Genomic DNA, 17343 nt, shown 5'->3' with positions numbered 1-17343 from the left:
ATTATATAATCAAAACTTTAATAAAAATTTCGTTTGGATTAATATTTAAGTATAAATTTCCAATATACATTATAATTTCTAATTTTAATTAGTTATACTATCATGAATTAAATAATAATTATGAACCTAATAAAACCAGACATTTTGTATAATACATATTTTGATATTCAAAAATATTTTTTATGAATTTTTGTCTTTATAACTCCCGAATTTTTCTTCCCATTCTAGCAATTGTTTAGTTAAGTTATCCATCATCTCAAAACTATCAAAATTATAATGAAACATATCACTATTTGCATCTGAAGAGTTTTCGATTATATTATTTTTATCTTGAGATATATTTATTGTTTTTTTCTTATCTAAATTTCCTAAAAGATTTTCTTTTTTATCTGTAATTTCTTTATCTATTTTTTGTAATAATGGAATAAATAGCCTTTTCCTATGTTCTTGATCAGATGCCATTTCTAATTGTGTTCGGCCTATATATTCGAGAATAGCAGCTACACGTTTTTTCATTTCTGTCATAGTTATCTTTGCTTGAGGAATCCGAGGACGAGAAGGCTTATCAATAATATTTAATACATTTGGAAAAGTTTGTTCAGAATCTTTTTGAAATAGTGTATGACGAGTATCATGCTGATATCGTACATTAGATAATACCTTTTTTGGTTTTGCTTTAGAACGAGGTTTCTGATCAGTTTCAGTAAGACGATTCATATTATTCTGGGTATTTGTTTTTGATGATATTTGCTTTGATTTAGAAGAATTTGTTATAAGATCCGAATTATCATCTATACCTAATAAACTATTAAAAAAATCATGTTAAAAATAAGAATTCTACTTTTAGTCTTTTTTTCGTTAGTTTTTCCTTTACTTTTTTCATTTTGACGCCCTTTTGCAGAAACATTACGTGTATCAATTCCTGTATTTGTTTCTTTCTTTCGTTTTTTCACAGAGGTAGTAGATTGCTCTTCCCCCATATCACTACATTGGGTATCTAATAAAGCTTTCGGAGAAACTGACAATGCTCGAATCCGTTTTGTTTCATAATTGCTATATACTATAAGAAATGTTTATCTTCATAAAAAAAATACATAGATAATTCAGGAAGATCAGAGTTTCTTCGTCTTTTCCCCTTTCTTAGTGGCTCTTTTTCAACACTTGCAATTGGCTCTGAAGGAGCTTTTTCAATTGCTTTTCCCAGAAACGTAGGCAATTGCGTCTCATACGTAGTACCCTTAGAATTCATGATCCACTGCTTTTTAGAAGAAAAACAACGCAATCTTGAAACTGGTTGCATATGTTCCGCTAACGGGTGATACTTTGAAGATGGAGGACTTCCATTATTAGCCAAAACCCTCAGATTGAGAACACAATGCCTACGCTTTCTGTTTATATATGATATGATGCAAATCAGGACGACATATTTCACAATAATAAATATCTGGAATCTCTTTTTCATCCGTAAAACCCACACAAAACCCATGCTACCAAAAACTTTATCAGTATCCCAAAATATAAGTACTACACACCCACCTGCCACACCAAACAATGATCACACTGTATATACAAACTTCCAGAGTCTATTTCTTCACTCTGAACATCCTGAAACCCACAGACACACCGTGTAGTCTCTTCTATTGACTGTCCTTCCCGATCTCCACTCAGAGACACTTGAAACTCCGGAAGTGCACGATGAAACATTGTCATCTTGTATTTTTTCTAAAATATTCATAATATACTATATTTATGATCAATTACAGACCTTTTCCTTCCTAAATCCCACCTACAAACCTATAAACCTGCTCAAAGTTGTTTGTCTTTTTGATGAAATCACCGGGGGAAGTTCGCCTTTTTATAGTTAAAGCGAACGTTCTCGACGATAATAATAGTAACGTCTTAAATTTTAGAAGAACGCATTAAAGGGTCCAATTGGATAAAAAAGAGATAAAAAAGAAGAATATAAGTATTATTTAATAAAAACATGGGTATACAAGTAGTGAGTGTTTTTTTCCGGGAATTTTTAGAGTGAATATTAGCAAAGAAAGAGAGATCATTGATCTTAATAGTAAAACGTATGAAGATTAGTAAGAAATTAGACAAATTTGTGTGGAAGGTACATGTGGTGATTAGACGCTTTTTTTTAAGTACAATCTTTTTTTGAGGGAAAAAAAACGCCTTAAAACAAGTGGTTTTTGGATATGTTTGTTATGAAGAAGATTCCTAGAGATTGAAGCAAATAACGCGGTATACTTATTATTGTAGAACATAGAATATTTAAAAATGTATAAAGGGTGTTATTTATTATACAAACAAGGACTTTTTATGATCAAAAAACGATATTGAGAGTGTATTTTCAGTAAAAATATGCACAGAATAAATAAGTTGATCTTTTTATAATAACTTATAATAATCACAATATTAATATTAAGAAGGTATTTCTATGAGACTAGGTTGAATTTAGGACGAAAAAACATGGGAAAGAAAGATATTAATTAACAAATACATTTTAATGTAGATGCAAAAGAACGAAATTTAAAATGAACAAGGATAAATATTTAACATAATATTTAACATGTTTTTTCCGTTCAAAAAAAGACTAGACAAAATGAAAAAGTATATCTTATCGGGTTGCTATTCTTCAATTAATATAGAATCTATACTAGATTAATCTTTCATCCAAGGAATAAATATGCATTTGAGGAAAAACTAATACTAAATAAATGATATTACGCTTTTACTTTTTTTTTATACTTTTTTTTTTAAAAATCTTAAGTTCATTAAAAGCGCGGATTTCGATGATTTTAATAAAAAGACAACTTCTCTCATAACCCGTCCTTTATTTTTAAATAAAATAAGTAGAAACAAAATACTGAAGGGGTTTATACATGTAAAGATTTTATTCTTTTAACTAGTTTTATGTGACACTTTGAAGAATAGGTACTTTTTTTATGACAGAAGTTCAGAAACTACGAGAAAAACAAGACAAAGGAGGGTTCGAAGAAACACATTCACAGAAATTACATCATCAGGTAACTCCAGAGCTGTGTCCAGTGCAGAAAGATGAGGAAAAGCCGCCCCAAGAGGCACCTCAAGAGACACAATCAACTTTACTTGGAGAGTCAGCAAAGTTAAAAGCTCAATATCATCGACAGCTTGCGTCGTGTAAGGAGTTGTTTCCAGATTGGACAGAAGAGGATATCCTTTATGTGATTCAAGAGGTCTCGGGTGATTTTGAAATGGCAGTGGCACGTATATCAGAAGGTTAGATAAATGGAAGCTTTTTTAACATATATTTTTTAACAACATTTCTTTTAGGACGTGTAGGGAAATGGGGGGAAGTGAAGAAAAGAGGAAAAGATAAAATAAAAAAGCAAGAATCTTTACAAAATTCAACTTTATCACTAGGGGGTGATAGAACATCCCGTGACAAGGGTCGAGACCCTAAAAATATTAAAAATAAAGGTAAGAATTCCTTATATTATTGAAACCATCTAATATCATTAGAAAGCTCTAGAAGACGTGGGGGTGAACGTTTAAATGGTGTGTATTTTTTTTTAGAGTAATAACTAAATGATTTTAGGCATTTCAAGACGAGATCGTCAAGCAGGATCTGGTTCTATATCAACTTGGGACGCTTCTAGAAATTCAGAAAGTCACAGAAATTCATTAGATCCCTCAGGGTCTCATCCTAATATGAAGTCGTCATGGCCTTTATATCAACAATCAAGAAATTCCCTAAAATCATGTCAAAATGCAAAAAAAAATATGATTAATAAAACAACAATTGAATATGATTTAAAAGAAACAAGAGATGTTACGTGGGAGGATTTGAGTCATGCTAATCAGGATTCCAGATCTGTAAGTGCATGGAGCGATGCTGCAACCAAGGCATCATCAGCAACAGCAGGATGGGGAGAAACAGGGTCTTTTTGTATTTCTAATCTCGAATCTCAAAGTTCAACAGTTTCAAAGCCTCGGACGAAAGTTGTTTCTTCTGGAATTAAACCTTCATGGGCATCTTTGTTAAAACAAGAATCAGCACCGGATACACAAGAACAGCAGATCTCACCTGTTTCAAGAACATCATATAGATCAGATGAAAATTATACCAATGCATTTTCTATCTCTAAATTAACTGAAAAAAGTGATCGTGAAATTATAAATGGAGCTAACCATGTACCTATTGTTTCTAAGACACCCTTAACTACATCAAATCTAGAATCAATGAATAAAGAAAATATAGAACACATTGTATCATCGAAAAATCTCAAAAATTCTGTAAACATTACAAGTCAATCATTAAATAATAATACAGCAAGATTTCATGGGTTTAATAAATCGCATTCTTCTAAAAGCTCTTATCATAGACATTTAAACCAAGAAGCCCCCGTAGTAATGCCAAATTCAAATAATATTTCAGAAAGAGTTGAGGTTCGCTTTGGAAGTTTGAATCTTGCAGGTCAAGAGAATGGCTTATTTTTAAATAGAGAAAAATTAAAACAGGAATCGTATGTTGAATGTTTAAAGTATGTTTTTTCTAATAAATTACATAGTAATTCCATGCCGCAAAGTGTTTCCATGAATTTTCATACAGTAGGCCCAACTTTACAAGGATCCCAGTCTGCAGAAACTTCAGAACAAAACGAATTACGGCAATCCGAGAAAATGTATCCAGAATCGTCAAACTCAATACAACACCCACATTCATTACCAAATCGGATGTCAACAGTTCCTCCGAATCTAAACAGACCTAATCAGCAACTATCCGTACCTGACCAGAAACATGGTCAATATGAGTCATTTGATCAAAATTCGTACACTGGTTACACAAATCAAATTCAAGACCAAGGTTCAAATTTTAGAAATTTTTCTGTTCATGGTGAATATCAAGGTTTTTATGGATCTGATGATCCAAGATCGCATTTTGCACAAGGGTATTATGATCCTTCAACATTTCCTCGTGGACAATTATCCAACACCGTTATGCATAGAGATGCATCTAATATTGCAAATGAATATATTCAGTCATCTAGATTTAATACGTGTGTATCAGAAGGATCAACTATTCCTTCTCAACAAGATATTTCTGGCCCTGTTATGCCTAAACATGTATCGACTAATCCCAATACTGTTCCTCAGCATCATTCATCAACACAAGGTCATTACCCTCAAACACAAACTTACCCAATCCATCCATATTACAATCCTTATGCAGCGTACTATATGAATCAAGTAATTTGTTATATATTGTATTAACCTTATTTTTAATGTTTTATAGTATGGTTATGGAAATTATCATTATGCAAAACAAGATGTATATAGTCAATCACAACATGACTATCCTAGACCCTATAACGAAAATTCATATGTTGGTTCTGATCCAAGCGGGAAATTCAATGAGCATCGTGCAGATATAACACGACCTACTAATATTGCCAAGTCTCGAGAATACTCCAGACCTAAATCACTAAGCTCGGGTCCTAACCAAACAACCCAGTGGCCTTCGCAGCAAAAAACTTCCACTGCCACTAATTCTCTTGAATACAACAATGAAAAAATTAATCCTCTGTCTCATCAAGGAAATCATCTACAAGTACAAAATTTCCAACAACAAAGCCCAATTCGACCAATATATCCTGGATCCTCTCATACATATCCTCCACATTTAGCACAATCATCACAACAGCCTCATTATCAAGGAACATCCACTACGCCTGCCACTTCAAGTGCTCCCACTACTACAGGAATCCCTGCACCATCAGGAGCACTAAATACACCAGTACAATCAACAGCAACTGCACCTCCATCAACATATTCTATTCGCAATCATAACATTAGATATCATGGACCATATCAGCCTTTATTAAACCGTCAAGACCATTCAAATGTCGCATGGACTAACTACGCCTCTCATTAAGACTCAATATCCTTCTTTATACATAAACAACTACTAAGAAACATGTGAATTGCTAAAATATTAATATATTTCTTTTTGTTAGGGGCTTTTTTTAAACATGGCAGTGATATGAGCGTAATCATTTACAATAAACACATTACATTTTACTGCTAATGCAAATGACCATTTATAACAAGTATTTTTATTATGTATTTATAGCGTACTTATTTAGTGTAGACGTTTAACCGTCTAACGGTAACTTTAAATAAATTTATATTGCTTCAAAGACTCTTAAGAATACTGGATTCTGCTAATGCATGTTCAAGCAGTACAAACCAAGCCATATGAGGTAAAAAATCATATTATCTATACACTTCTTATTATTTAGGGTCAACGGCCAGGAACATCGGGTAAAGAAATAACAAAGATAATATAAGAGTTATTTACATAAATTAAGGATTAAGAAAAAGAGTTACTGTATTTCAGCAACCTGGATATACTGAAAATTTTCTGGAAGCAGTGTTTAATGTAGTCCGGCCTTCCAGTAACTCTGTTTGGATTATTGGTGGCGATGGACGGTATTACAGTCAGACACTGATTCAGACAGTTATACGTATGGCAGCAGCACATGGAGTATGTTTTTAGATGCTTTTATGGCTTAAATATAAATATTATTAGGTTTCAGTTCTAGTAATTGGACGTAATGGTTTGTTGTCTACACCAGCGGCATCATGGATGATCCGGGCACGAGGAGCAATGGGCGGGCTGCTTTTGACAGCATCACATAATCCAGGTGGTATGTTAAAGTATCTACAATATATATTAAATATTGATTCTTGAAGGTCCTGAAGGGGATTTCGGTATCAAGTTGAATATGAGTCAAGGTGAATCCGCATCAGAAACGGTGATAGACAAAATCTACAGTTATACACGGACAATTACTTGGTATACTACGTTAAATCTTCCTGAAGTATGGTCAATTTTTTTCTGGAATTCAAAAGATTAATAAAAGAAGGTGGATTTAAGCGAAATCGGTGTACAAGTAAAAGATGGATTTACAATTGAAATAGTTGATCCAGTACGAGGCTATGTTAATTATATGAAGGAGATATTTGATTTCGAGATAATAAAGGCTTTTTTTCAACGGTTCCCGAACTTCAGAATGCTTTTTGATGGATTACATGGGGGTAAAAAGTTCTTGAAATAAGATTTAAAACTAATATTCTAGTAACGGGACCATATGCAAAAGAAATATTCCTAAATGAACTTGGATTACCCGCATCATTTCTCCAGAACTGTATTCCTTTGCCTGATTTTGGTGGAGGTCATCCTGATCCAAACTTAGTATATGCAAAAACTCTAATAACGCGTGTAAATGCCGAAAAAATTGATGTAGGATTTGCTTCGGATGGTGATGGAGACAGAAATATGGTATATTGTCTAGAAACACTTGTTAGTCCTTGTGATTGTCTTGCAATCATTGCACATCATGCAGAAAAAATCCTATATTTTAAAGAAAAAAAAATTTATGGTTATGCCAGAAGTATGCCAACAAGTAGTGCATTAGATTTGGTTGCAGAAAAAAAAAATATGAAGTGTTACGAAGTTCCAACAGGCTGGAAGTTTTTTTGCACTCTCTTTGATCATTGCAAAATTTCTTTATGTGGAGAAGAATCTTTTGGTATAGGATCATGTCATATTAGGGAAAAAGATGGCATTTGGGGCATATTAGCTTGGTTAAATATTTTGGCTGTTATTAATATGGAATCCAAAGATCAACAATTCAAAGGTGTCCTTGATATTTTAAATGATTTTTGGAAAATTTATGGGCGAACCTACTTTTTACGTTATGATTATGAAGAGGTTAATGCATTAGGTGCTTCAAGGGCGATGACTCGTTTTTCAGAAATTATTCAAGACAATGGTTATATTGGAACATCACCTATTGATGGTTTTAAAGTTCAAGATGCCGGTGATTTTTCCTACCATGATTCAATTACTGGAGAAATAGTTGAACATCAAGGTCTTTATATAAAATTTGAAGGGAAAAGTAGAATTGTTGTACGTTTATCAGGCACAGGAAGCTGCGGAGCAACCATAAGGTGATTATTTATTTATTTTTATACAATTCTTATTAATAGTAGATTGTATATTGAAAAATACGAAGCAAATCGGCAAAAACTACATTTAAAACCGAAAGATGTCCTTCATGTATTATTTGAATATGCAGTGAAGCTACTAAACCTTAAGGAATATATAGGTACTTGCACACCTACGGTCATAACATAAATGATAAGTGTTTTGTAAAAATGTTTACAGCTTATTCAATATTTTCCACTATTTTATTAAGTTTGTGTTTAAATTCTTCTAAAGCACTCAATTCATCATTTTTTATTTTTTTATCAAAACGTTCTTTTTCTACTTTTAAATTCTTAAACGCATCTTCTTTAAGAGCAACTAATTGATTAATATCTTGTTTAATTTTTTTCTACTCACGTTAATTTATACATATTTAGTTTAAAACAATATACTCTTTCATCCATGATTTCTTCATAAAGTTTGTAATATTTTGCATTAGTTGTATTGTCATCTAAAAGTATTAAATCATATAAAATATGGTTTGCATAATCAAAAAAACCTGGATTTTTTTTTTCTTGTAACTTTTCTAATCCTTCTTTAAGATTTACAATTTCTTCTGATAGTTGATTTTCCAATGTAAGATTTTTGTGATTTAAAACAAAACTCTTATTTAACTTTGTTTTTAATGCATTTTGAAGCTTTGAAAAAGAACCATCTAACTGTTTTACTATAAAAATATTAATCTTTTGAAAATAATAAAAAAATATACAAATTTTTAATTGGTTTTCAATATGTTTTGAATCTTTATTCATATTTTTTCAAAGTTTTATCCCAAAATCATTATCTTTTTTAATCATTCTGATTAATAGACTTAGATAGAATTAAAAGTTATCTATAATTTATCATAAAGATAAAAAATTTAAATCAAGTATATAAAAAATTATATTAAATAATTTACATTTTTATTTTAAATTCAACATAAATGTATCTTAAAAATAATATCATTTATGTAGAAAAATATTTTTTATTTATTCTATTTAAAATAAAAAATAACTGAAATTTCAAAATAGTAAATTTATATTATATCATAGACACTATTAAATGAATTCCTTTTAAAATACCATAAAATATCACAAATATACATTTCCTTTTTCCTTTATCATCATTTTCTATAACTTTTCTTTATATTTTCTTTACTTGTTGCTGATACAGTGGTTTTTTTGTTTTGAGTATATGTTTTCGCAGTTTCCTTTTTTTTCACTCTTTTTCCGCTATCTACTACGCCCGAAGTGTTTACATAAGACGTATTTGATAGATCTTTCTTTACTTCCTTAGCTGATATCTTTTTCTCTGATACTTCAAAAGATTTTGTTTCTTGTGGTTGTTCTATAGTTTTTGAAACTTCATTCTCTAAATCTAATAAATCCTAAATAGCGTTAGGAATTACTTCATCTTATAACACATATTCTAAATAAAAAATAGCTCACTTTTGTTGCCCCATGCCATTTTTTATTCAAGACTAACTGTTGAGTATGTTCTGTTTGGTTTAAAATCTTGATCCATTGTTCAAGAAGCTTATCTGCATCCTTAACTGTCTGCTCTACAATCTATATACGCTGTATTATGTCCAGAAACCCTCATTCTCCAGACTATTTACCTCCATATTTTCTTGTGCCTTTGTTAAGCCAGAAATAGCTTTTTCAATCACTCTATTCAATTTTTGAACACTTTCAAGCTCTTTGAGCAACATAGTATCTCTTTCTGATACTTCTTTATCAGAAGAAATGCCTGATTGCCCGGCTATTTGTAAACGAGAGAAATTTGTTAATGGATCATCTTGAAAACTCATTTTTGACCCTATTTTTAACGCTTTTTTCGCGTTTTTTTCCGTATATATATAAAAGAGTCTCTTCTAGTTCGTTATCAATAATTTTTATTAACAAAAATACTACACAAAACCTACTTTTTTCCAAAATAAATCCTTTATTATTTGACACAAAATGCTGACGTCGGTCGTTGCTATGGTTTCATTCACGTCAACCACAATTAACTACAAAGATTCAGCAATTTTCATGATTTAAGCCATTTTAACGCCTTTTTTTTGCTTTAAAGACTCCAAAAGGCATCTATAGGCATAGAATATTTATGAAAAGCCTTTCAACGCCGCCTCCACTGTATCCACAACTACCACCAACACCTCCGACTCCACTTCATGGTTCTTTATATGATGATTTAATAATAGACAAAAATAAGCAAGAATATACAGAAGAAAAGCCTTTATGTATAGAAAAACAATATAAAAAATCAGAAGATTCGTTTTTTACGCCAAAAACACCATATAATATTTTAAAAAAAAAAAATGAAGTTTTAGATGTATGGAAACCAGGTTTTTTTCCAAGAAAAAGGCCTAAAGAAGAAGAGGAATTATGGGAGGATGATTCAGAAGGAGCAAAGATGTTTTTTTATGATGAAAGAAACCCTTTTTTTTCAAAAACAAAAAATATTTATGATTCGACGAAAGAACCTATAAAAAAATCGAATGAACCACACACACCAGAAGGCTTATCATTTGTATTGTATGTTTTGGATGTGTTAGAGGCGTTTTATTCCCTAACAAATTGATAGTCGTGGTAAAAAAGTGATACGACCATTTGAAGGAGAAATAAATGATTTAAAACCCAGGAAACTTTTCCAAGAAGTAATGTCTTCTTTGGGTGCTACACTTGATGAAGTAGAAGACGAATTTACTCCAATGAAACGTAAAAGACGAAAAAATAATGTACAGATGCAAAATAAATCATAGAATGATAAAATGACTAATTTTATTTAAACGTGTTCAAGTATCTTTACATATAAATAAACAGCATCTATATACTAATCACTATAGTAGTATGTTTTTTATAATGTTTTAAGGCCATATGGCGGGAAGCCAAATAGCATTGCTGGTTTATATTTTTTGTTTTAATATAGTTTGAGTATTGAATTATTTTGTAAATGAGTCTTAGTATATAAGAATGTATACTAAATAGGATGGATTCTTAAGGTCTTGGAAGTATCATATCCATAGATCTGCCATTGAGCCATTTTGGATCAATTAATTTTTCACGCTCTACATATCTAATATAACATAAGAAAAAAATTAAAAAAACATAGACACATACAAAGATCTATATGCATTTCTGATGGTAGAGTCACTCACTCCTACTACTTCCGCTATTTCCCTTGGAAGCTTGGGATGTTGAAATAAATATGACGCCATGTAAATACCACTAGCAGCAATAGAGATAGGTGAGCGCCCTGCAAGTGTCCCTTCAACACTTGCACGACTCGCTAATTCAGATGCTGCAATCTGAACGGATGTAGGAAGTGACAATCTGTTGCAAAAACGAACCATAAGATCTTTTGGGGATGTAGAAGAAGGTACATATGAATCGTCTGTTTTCCCTGTATTATCGAGAATGTTGTTATCTGTCAACATCTTTTGAAGACTCTTAAAAACGCGCCCTATCTCTTTCTTAGGAACATTAGTTAAAGTACAAATTTCTTTAAACGTTCTTGGTGCTTTTCCCTGGCGACAGGCAATAAAGATACACGCAGATATAATAGACTCATTGCTTCTTCCCTTCAATGCCTTGCTATCGTCTACTCGCTTAAAGACTTGCTTAGCAATGTCTGAAATAGATTTCGGCAAGTGTATAGCGTCACACATTGCACTGATTTCCCGATACGCAGACATTAGATTCCTCTCACCCTTCTGAACTACAGACCTCCCTTGTGTCTTTGAAAGACCATGACCACCATCTTGTGTAGATATAATTGTATCTAACTGAGAACCGTTTAATAATGGGTTTGCAGATGAACCTACTCTGGACTGATTGTCACCGCCCTCATCATTAGCAAACGTCCTCCATTCAGACCGTGTATCCACAATCCTGTCCCCTACAACTAGTCTACGAAATGAATACTATAACACGTTTGGTTCAGACAAATTACCCGCAGGAACCACACACAGTATCGCCTGAGGAAAACTCTTCAACTAAATTCGGAGGATCTTCCTTACAATCAGGACAGATAATGCGCACATTAAGATTAATGGCTCCTGGGTTTGTTATATATGAATCTGCTGTCGTTGATGGCATTTTTTCAAATCAAATTTTTGTATAAAAACACACAGAAATAAACAATTCTATGCATCCAAAAGAATATTAACTCTCAGATCTATAGATTTTTTGTCTATTTGTACGCTGATAAAGAAACTTGAGGCTATTTGTCATACTGTTTTAGATATTTTCATGAAAAATCAAAAAGTTATTATTACAACCTTTTTTAACGCTAAAAACTCCAACCAAAAGCCAGTTTCTTTCAGGAACCAGAAACACTTCTTTTAAAAGCTATTAAAACCTTCTTAATTCATCTATTAACACTTAAAATCAAGAAATGAAAAAATATAATTTTTGATGGATTAAAATTAAAAATCTGACGTCGACATTAAAAAAAAACTTAATTAATAATGTTGAATAGAATAAAAGCAAATGTAAGACAAAGAAATAATATATTTTATACAGAACTAACAGTATTCTTCTTTAGAGACACATATTTTTGAAACAGCAAGTCCGAAGATTTTTTCAATCATCATATCAACATCAAGGTGGTTTTATAAAATCAGACTTTATACATGTTTTTAACATTTTAGACATTGTTCAGGAGCTTTATTTACGTGCCTTAAGGTGTTTTTTTGAAAAAATGTTTTTTTTTTTATATTTAAAATGGTCTAGAAGCTGCAAACCATATACAGTTAAGCCTACGGATTCAGAAGGCCAAGTAAAGCTTTGGGAACTTCCAAATCCACCAAAAATACCTGAAATGAACTTGGATGTTGATGCTCGTTTGGATGCATATGAGAAAGATAATGTAACAGAAGCATCTGCAGCAGCAGATACTGCAAATCCTTTGGATACTTTGTTTGAGGTGCTTAATAGAAGCCAGAGAGTGTTAATATTTATTTTTTTAGGAAGAAAAAAAGGATATGCAACATTAGTTGTATATTTCCTGTATAAACTTTAAATGGTTGTAAATAGGTGATGATAGGTGACGGTATGTGTTTTTTTTACTTAAAATATTTTGAACTAAAAAGAAAAAGGAACTAGGGGTTTGAACACATAATATGTATTCATATTTTTAGAGCTTTTTAGATTTTTTGCTATAAAAACAAAAAAACGACTCATAAATAAGATTAATATTTTTTTTATTTTGAACAAAGGTATTGTCAATATCTATAAAAACAGCCTTTAGAAAGTGCATTTCGTTTATATATTATTTATAGTTTGTTTTTTGTCGATTAATTTTATCATTTGATTATTAATTGATAAAATGTCTTTATAATTACTTGAATTTTAATAGAAGAATCATCTAATTAAAAGTGTTCATATTAGGATATTCTTTATTTATCTTTTTCAACACATATAATTATTATTTTTTTAAAAAAACTAATAATTTATATGAAAATTTTGATTTTATCCAAGAATCAAAGTAAAAATAAACCCTTATCTGTTATATAGTAAAATGACGTTAAAAAAATTCATAAGTAGTCTTTCAAGGAAAAAGTATTTATTCATTATAAATATTTCTAAAAAAAAACAAATAACTTAAGACGATTTCATATATAATTTTTATTTATTTTAAAAACATTATAAATATTAAAAAAATTAAATAAATATATATGATCAAAGGAAAACAATATATTTTAAAGAAAAGAAAAAAAAAGTAAATATTAAATCATTTTTAAATTTAACTTCAAACTTTTAAAATATTTTTAAAATGACAGAATCAGATATTTTTATAGAAAAAATAGACAAAATATTAATGGATTCACTGGAATGGGACTTGAAAAGTTTAATTAGTGTTTTTCCTTACTCAAAAAATACTTCAAATGATGCAAAAAAAGATTCAAATATTCAAGAAATATTAACAAAAAAATGTCTTTTTCTTTTAATAAATTTAAAAAATAACATCTAAATATCTGTAGGTATAAAAGATCTTGAAATTACAAACGAATTAAATAGCTCTATAATGGTATTTCAAATAAAATACATTTCTAAATAGTAACCGGATATAGTCTTGTAATAAAACCTTGGATTCCATAGAATCTTATCTTTTTGACCTGCAAAATAATCTTGAAGCAATCAATAATGAGATGGAGTCTTTAAAACTACGTTCTTTAACTATTAATCAGCAATTACAAGTACGAAAGGTAAATAGAAAACTCTTATAATTTTCTTTTATTTAGCAAAAAAGAATACAGAAAGAAGAATTAATGATGTTATAAATGATTTCATTCTTCCCCCTGAAACTATTTATTGTATTTCAGAATCAAAAATCGATGAAAAATGGTTACATAATCTTTCTATTCTTGATAATATGTTAGATCGTTTTGATGCTAATAAGAAAGAACAAGGTTCATGTAAAATACAAGAATATGTAGAAAAAGAAGTAGAAAAACTTTTATGGATAGTATGATTATTTTGCTTATTTTCTATGAAATTAAAATAATCAGGCGATTGGACGAATACGAGAATTTTTAATAAATAAAATCAAAATATTATATACTCCCTATAGCAATTTAAGAGCAATTCACCAATCACTTATAAAATACAAATGTTTATTTACTTTTTTATTTAAAAGACAAAATCAAATAATTTTTGAAATTAAACAAACTTATCAAAATATTATTCAATGGTATTATATTTATCATTTTGAAAAATATAAGGCTTTTTTAGAAAAACTTGAAGTAATTTTAATATTAAATAATTTAAGTTTAGTTTTATTAACTTTTTATAAGATGAATACATTTGATACTATTGTTTTAAATTGTGAAAAAACATCTAAAAAGAGTAAGAAAAATTAGAATATTTATATGATTTTAACATATATAAGATACTGCATTTCCTCAAAAAAAAATACAAGTTTTCTCATCATATCAAGAATTTGATATTAACCATAGAGCTAGTCTTATTTCAGGAGAAAATCAAAATATTATTATGACTCATATTTCTAATGATGATAAAAAAGTGCTAAACATTTTTATATTAAATGAATACTAAAAAATATAGACTCATAATTTGGAATTCGTTTTTTATAGTTATAATCAAGTTTTGGTTAATAATATCATTTTAGAATATTTATTTCTTTCGGAATTTATGTTATTTAATAATTCTCAGGAATTAAACAATTATCTTAAAAACTTATTTGAGACTACTTTATCTGATTCAAAAGTAAATTTATGTCTAATTTTATAATTCTCTAAATAAAAAATAGATATTTAATCAGCAATTAATAGAGAACTCATGCGATATTATAGGAATTCTTCTTTCTGTAAAAACAATAGAAAAACTAAATTCAGATTTAAAAAATAAAGAAATTTTCATTTTTGATGATTATATAAACGAAATATCTACATTGCTTTGGAATCAATTTGAAAAGTCTATTAATTTGCATTGCAAAAATTTAAAACAAATATCAATTAAAAACTCATTAACAGAAAATCATAATAGAACAATTCCAGATGTACTTACACAAAAATTTGGTGACCTGTTAAATGGAATTTTTATTATGTTTTCTAAAAACTATGATAAACTTATAGAAACAAAGTAGGTTATTATTTATTAGAATAATATATATTAATCTTAAGTATTCAAAAATTAGTGGACAGTCTCATAATATATCTTACAGAAATTAGTAATAAAATGAAAAATGAAAAAGAAAGAAAACTGTTTCTTTATAATAATTACTCCTTAATGCTAGCTATAATTAATGTAAGTTAAATTGAAAAAAATACAAAAACTAAACTTATATAACTATATAGAATACTGAAGGATACTTGGCAAAAAAACAACAAACATATTTTTACAATCTTCAGATTAATATAAAAAAATCATAAATTTTTAATAACAAAAATAAACCTTTTAACTGCACATGATATTTAGACAAATAAAATATCTCTAGTTTCCATTAAAAACATAACTGATCTATAGTTTAGCTTCAGATGGTATACAAAATGTACAATTATACGTCAAAAAATTATTTTCTAGAAATCGAAGTATCATACATTGCATATAATACTCCTATAAAAGACATAATAAACATAAGCTCAACGCCAACAGCACGCTTAACGACAAATATGGAATCCAGAAAAAATAAATTTTCCCGAAGACCTTTATAAAATATAGAATACGCCACTATTGCTTTAACAACAGAAAATGTCATTGGATCAATTATTTTAGAACTTTTTCCCTTTCCAGATTCATGGAAATTAAATATTATAGCAGCAATTAAAGGTACAAGTATTGCCAATAACCACCAAGTCAAAAAGGGTAACCAAAAATCTTTAAATGAAGAAAATACAGAAACGTCAGGCAAATAAAAAATCTTGCCACTAAAAGAACCAAAATATGAAGGAAGAAATATCTTAAACATAATCAGGTCAATTCGTTGGTCAAACAAATAAATACCCCATATGTCCATGGAACCAAAAATTTTAAGAGATTATAAAACTCATAAATACAAAATAAAAAATCCACTACTAAGACCCTGGATAAACGTTTGCGTATATTTAATAATTTATCAGGAACAAAATGAGGTTGAGAACAGTGTTCAAAATCACTTTTTAAAGTTAAACCCTTAGCAAATTCAGAAATGCAAATTGTATCGGGTATAGCCGACTCTGACGTATTATTAGGGGTCACTTTTACAACATTGTCTATCTTAAATTGGCCTTTTTTGTTCTGATCCACAAAAAAAGTATCATTATTTTTATCATCAAAAGAATCACCTTGATCACTCCTAATCATTAATCAATTATATATATAACAATCACATAATAAAAACATACACAAGTAAGGGCTTTTTGACAATAGTTTTCTGCAGAATTGCGGATTTTTTTCGAGAATTTTTTACATTATTTGCAAAATATCTAATACAATTAAACCATATTAAAATGCAATTAAATAAAATAAAACCCAATATTGGAAGAAAACTCTGCATAATAAGATGAAAAATTCGGATTTTTAGAAAGTGAAGCTTCATTTTTTAATAAATAATCAACAATTCTCGTTTCCAAGTCAGCTTTTAAACCATCACTATCTGAGTTTATTCAGTACCATTTTTTCAAACCATTAACTTACTTATATTCAACTGCACTGCAAGATGCTGTAGATCGCTTTTTTTCATTGTTTTTAAAGTCATTTCTGCATATTTATTTTGTGTTTTTGAAATCGGTACTATCACGAAAATCAAAACAAATGGATTTTTCACGTGTCAAGAAAGATAACAAAAATTAATTTGAAAAATAATGATAATAAAAGTGTTAT

At 29.4% G+C, this 17343-nt stretch overlaps 10 protein-coding genes across 10 annotated transcripts; 5 read left to right on the top strand and 5 right to left on the bottom strand.

The window, feature by feature from the left end:
• Positions 1–126: 126 nt before the first annotated feature.
• Positions 127–1792, bottom strand: T551_01539 (uncharacterized protein). Its single transcript, XM_018373802.1, has 6 exons — positions 1766–1792; positions 1537–1722; positions 1380–1487; positions 1095–1337; positions 842–1053; positions 127–797 (listed from the first exon to the last, which is right to left on the bottom strand). Exons 3-6 carry the CDS (start codon positions 1484–1486, stop codon positions 181–183), a joined length of 1179 nt encoding a protein of 392 aa, XP_018229977.1. The 5' UTR covers position 1487; positions 1537–1722; positions 1766–1792; the 3' UTR covers positions 127–180.
• Positions 1793–2951: 1159 nt separating this feature from the next.
• On the top strand, positions 2952–5920 carry T551_01538 (uncharacterized protein; the record flags this gene model as incomplete). The annotated part of the gene is made up of 6 exons (XM_018373801.1): positions 2952–3264; positions 3319–3465; positions 3508–3543; positions 3584–4511; positions 4557–5235; positions 5282–5920. 6 exons carry the CDS (start codon positions 2952–2954, stop codon positions 5918–5920), a joined length of 2742 nt encoding a protein of 913 aa, XP_018229976.1.
• Positions 5921–6212: 292 nt separating this feature from the next.
• Positions 6213–8188, top strand: T551_01537 (uncharacterized protein; the record flags this gene model as incomplete). Its single annotated transcript, XM_018373800.1, has 8 exons — positions 6213–6248; positions 6288–6309; positions 6357–6532; positions 6578–6695; positions 6742–6869; positions 6915–7086; positions 7128–8001; positions 8044–8188. The coding sequence occupies 8 exons, from the start codon at positions 6213–6215 to the stop codon at positions 8186–8188; spliced, it is 1671 nt and encodes a 556-aa protein (XP_018229975.1).
• Positions 8189–8219: 31 nt separating this feature from the next.
• T551_01536 (uncharacterized protein) lies at positions 8220–8790 on the bottom strand (the record flags this gene model as incomplete). The annotated part of the gene is made up of 4 exons (XM_018373799.1): positions 8220–8387; positions 8431–8489; positions 8538–8705; positions 8748–8790. 4 exons carry the CDS (start codon positions 8788–8790, stop codon positions 8220–8222), a joined length of 438 nt encoding a protein of 145 aa, XP_018229974.1.
• A 350-nt stretch (positions 8791–9140) lies between these two features.
• T551_01535 (uncharacterized protein) lies at positions 9141–9827 on the bottom strand (the record flags this gene model as incomplete). Its single annotated transcript, XM_018373798.1, has 3 exons — positions 9141–9404; positions 9466–9585; positions 9636–9827. 3 exons carry the CDS (start codon positions 9825–9827, stop codon positions 9141–9143), a joined length of 576 nt encoding a protein of 191 aa, XP_018229973.1.
• Positions 9828–10123: 296 nt separating this feature from the next.
• On the top strand, positions 10124–10781 carry T551_01534 (uncharacterized protein; the record flags this gene model as incomplete). Its single annotated transcript, XM_018373797.1, has 2 exons — positions 10124–10554; positions 10604–10781. The coding sequence occupies 2 exons, from the start codon at positions 10124–10126 to the stop codon at positions 10779–10781; spliced, it is 609 nt and encodes a 202-aa protein (XP_018229972.1).
• A 235-nt stretch (positions 10782–11016) lies between these two features.
• Positions 11017–12117, bottom strand: T551_01533 (transcription initiation factor IIB; the record flags this gene model as incomplete). Its single annotated transcript, XM_018373796.1, has 3 exons — positions 11017–11095; positions 11140–11928; positions 11972–12117. The coding sequence occupies 3 exons, from the start codon at positions 12115–12117 to the stop codon at positions 11017–11019; spliced, it is 1014 nt and encodes a 337-aa protein (XP_018229971.1).
• A 371-nt stretch (positions 12118–12488) lies between these two features.
• On the top strand, positions 12489–13016 carry T551_01532 (uncharacterized protein; the record flags this gene model as incomplete). The annotated part of the gene is made up of 5 exons (XM_018373795.1): positions 12489–12512; positions 12566–12626; positions 12672–12705; positions 12754–12946; positions 12990–13016. The coding sequence occupies 5 exons, from the start codon at positions 12489–12491 to the stop codon at positions 13014–13016; spliced, it is 339 nt and encodes a 112-aa protein (XP_018229970.1).
• A 779-nt stretch (positions 13017–13795) lies between these two features.
• On the top strand, positions 13796–15914 carry T551_01531 (uncharacterized protein; the record flags this gene model as incomplete). The annotated part of the gene is made up of 11 exons (XM_018373794.1): positions 13796–13955; positions 14004–14050; positions 14094–14228; positions 14273–14488; positions 14532–14765; positions 14817–14868; positions 14912–15045; positions 15088–15249; positions 15293–15624; positions 15666–15789; positions 15840–15914. 11 exons carry the CDS (start codon positions 13796–13798, stop codon positions 15912–15914), a joined length of 1671 nt encoding a protein of 556 aa, XP_018229969.1.
• Positions 15915–16054: 140 nt separating this feature from the next.
• T551_01530 (uncharacterized protein) lies at positions 16055–17218 on the bottom strand (the record flags this gene model as incomplete). Its single annotated transcript, XM_018373793.1, has 5 exons — positions 16055–16441; positions 16486–16816; positions 16866–16946; positions 16993–17116; positions 17158–17218. The coding sequence occupies 5 exons, from the start codon at positions 17216–17218 to the stop codon at positions 16055–16057; spliced, it is 984 nt and encodes a 327-aa protein (XP_018229968.1).
• Positions 17219–17343: the final 125 nt, after the last annotated feature.

Source organism: Pneumocystis jirovecii, assembly GCF_001477535.1.
Source record: "Pneumocystis jirovecii RU7 chromosome Unknown supercont1.6, whole genome shotgun sequence".
Taxonomy (NCBI): domain Eukaryota; kingdom Fungi; phylum Ascomycota; class Pneumocystomycetes; order Pneumocystales; family Pneumocystaceae; genus Pneumocystis; species Pneumocystis jirovecii.
This window is presented reverse-complemented; position numbering and strand designations above follow the sequence as displayed.

Coding starts and splice junctions, on each gene's coding strand:
- T551_01539 (XM_018373802.1), bottom strand. CDS start 1,486: ATGGGTTTTGTGTGGGTTTTACGGATGAAAAAGAGATTCCAGATATTT. Junction 1,054..1,094: donor GATCTTCCTGAATTATCTAT/GTATTTTTTTTA, acceptor TATAGTATATAG/CAATTATGAAACAAAACGGA. Junction 798..841: donor TAACGAAAAAAAGACTAAAA/GTAGAATTCTTA, acceptor ATAGTTTATTAG/GTATAGATGATAATTCGGAT.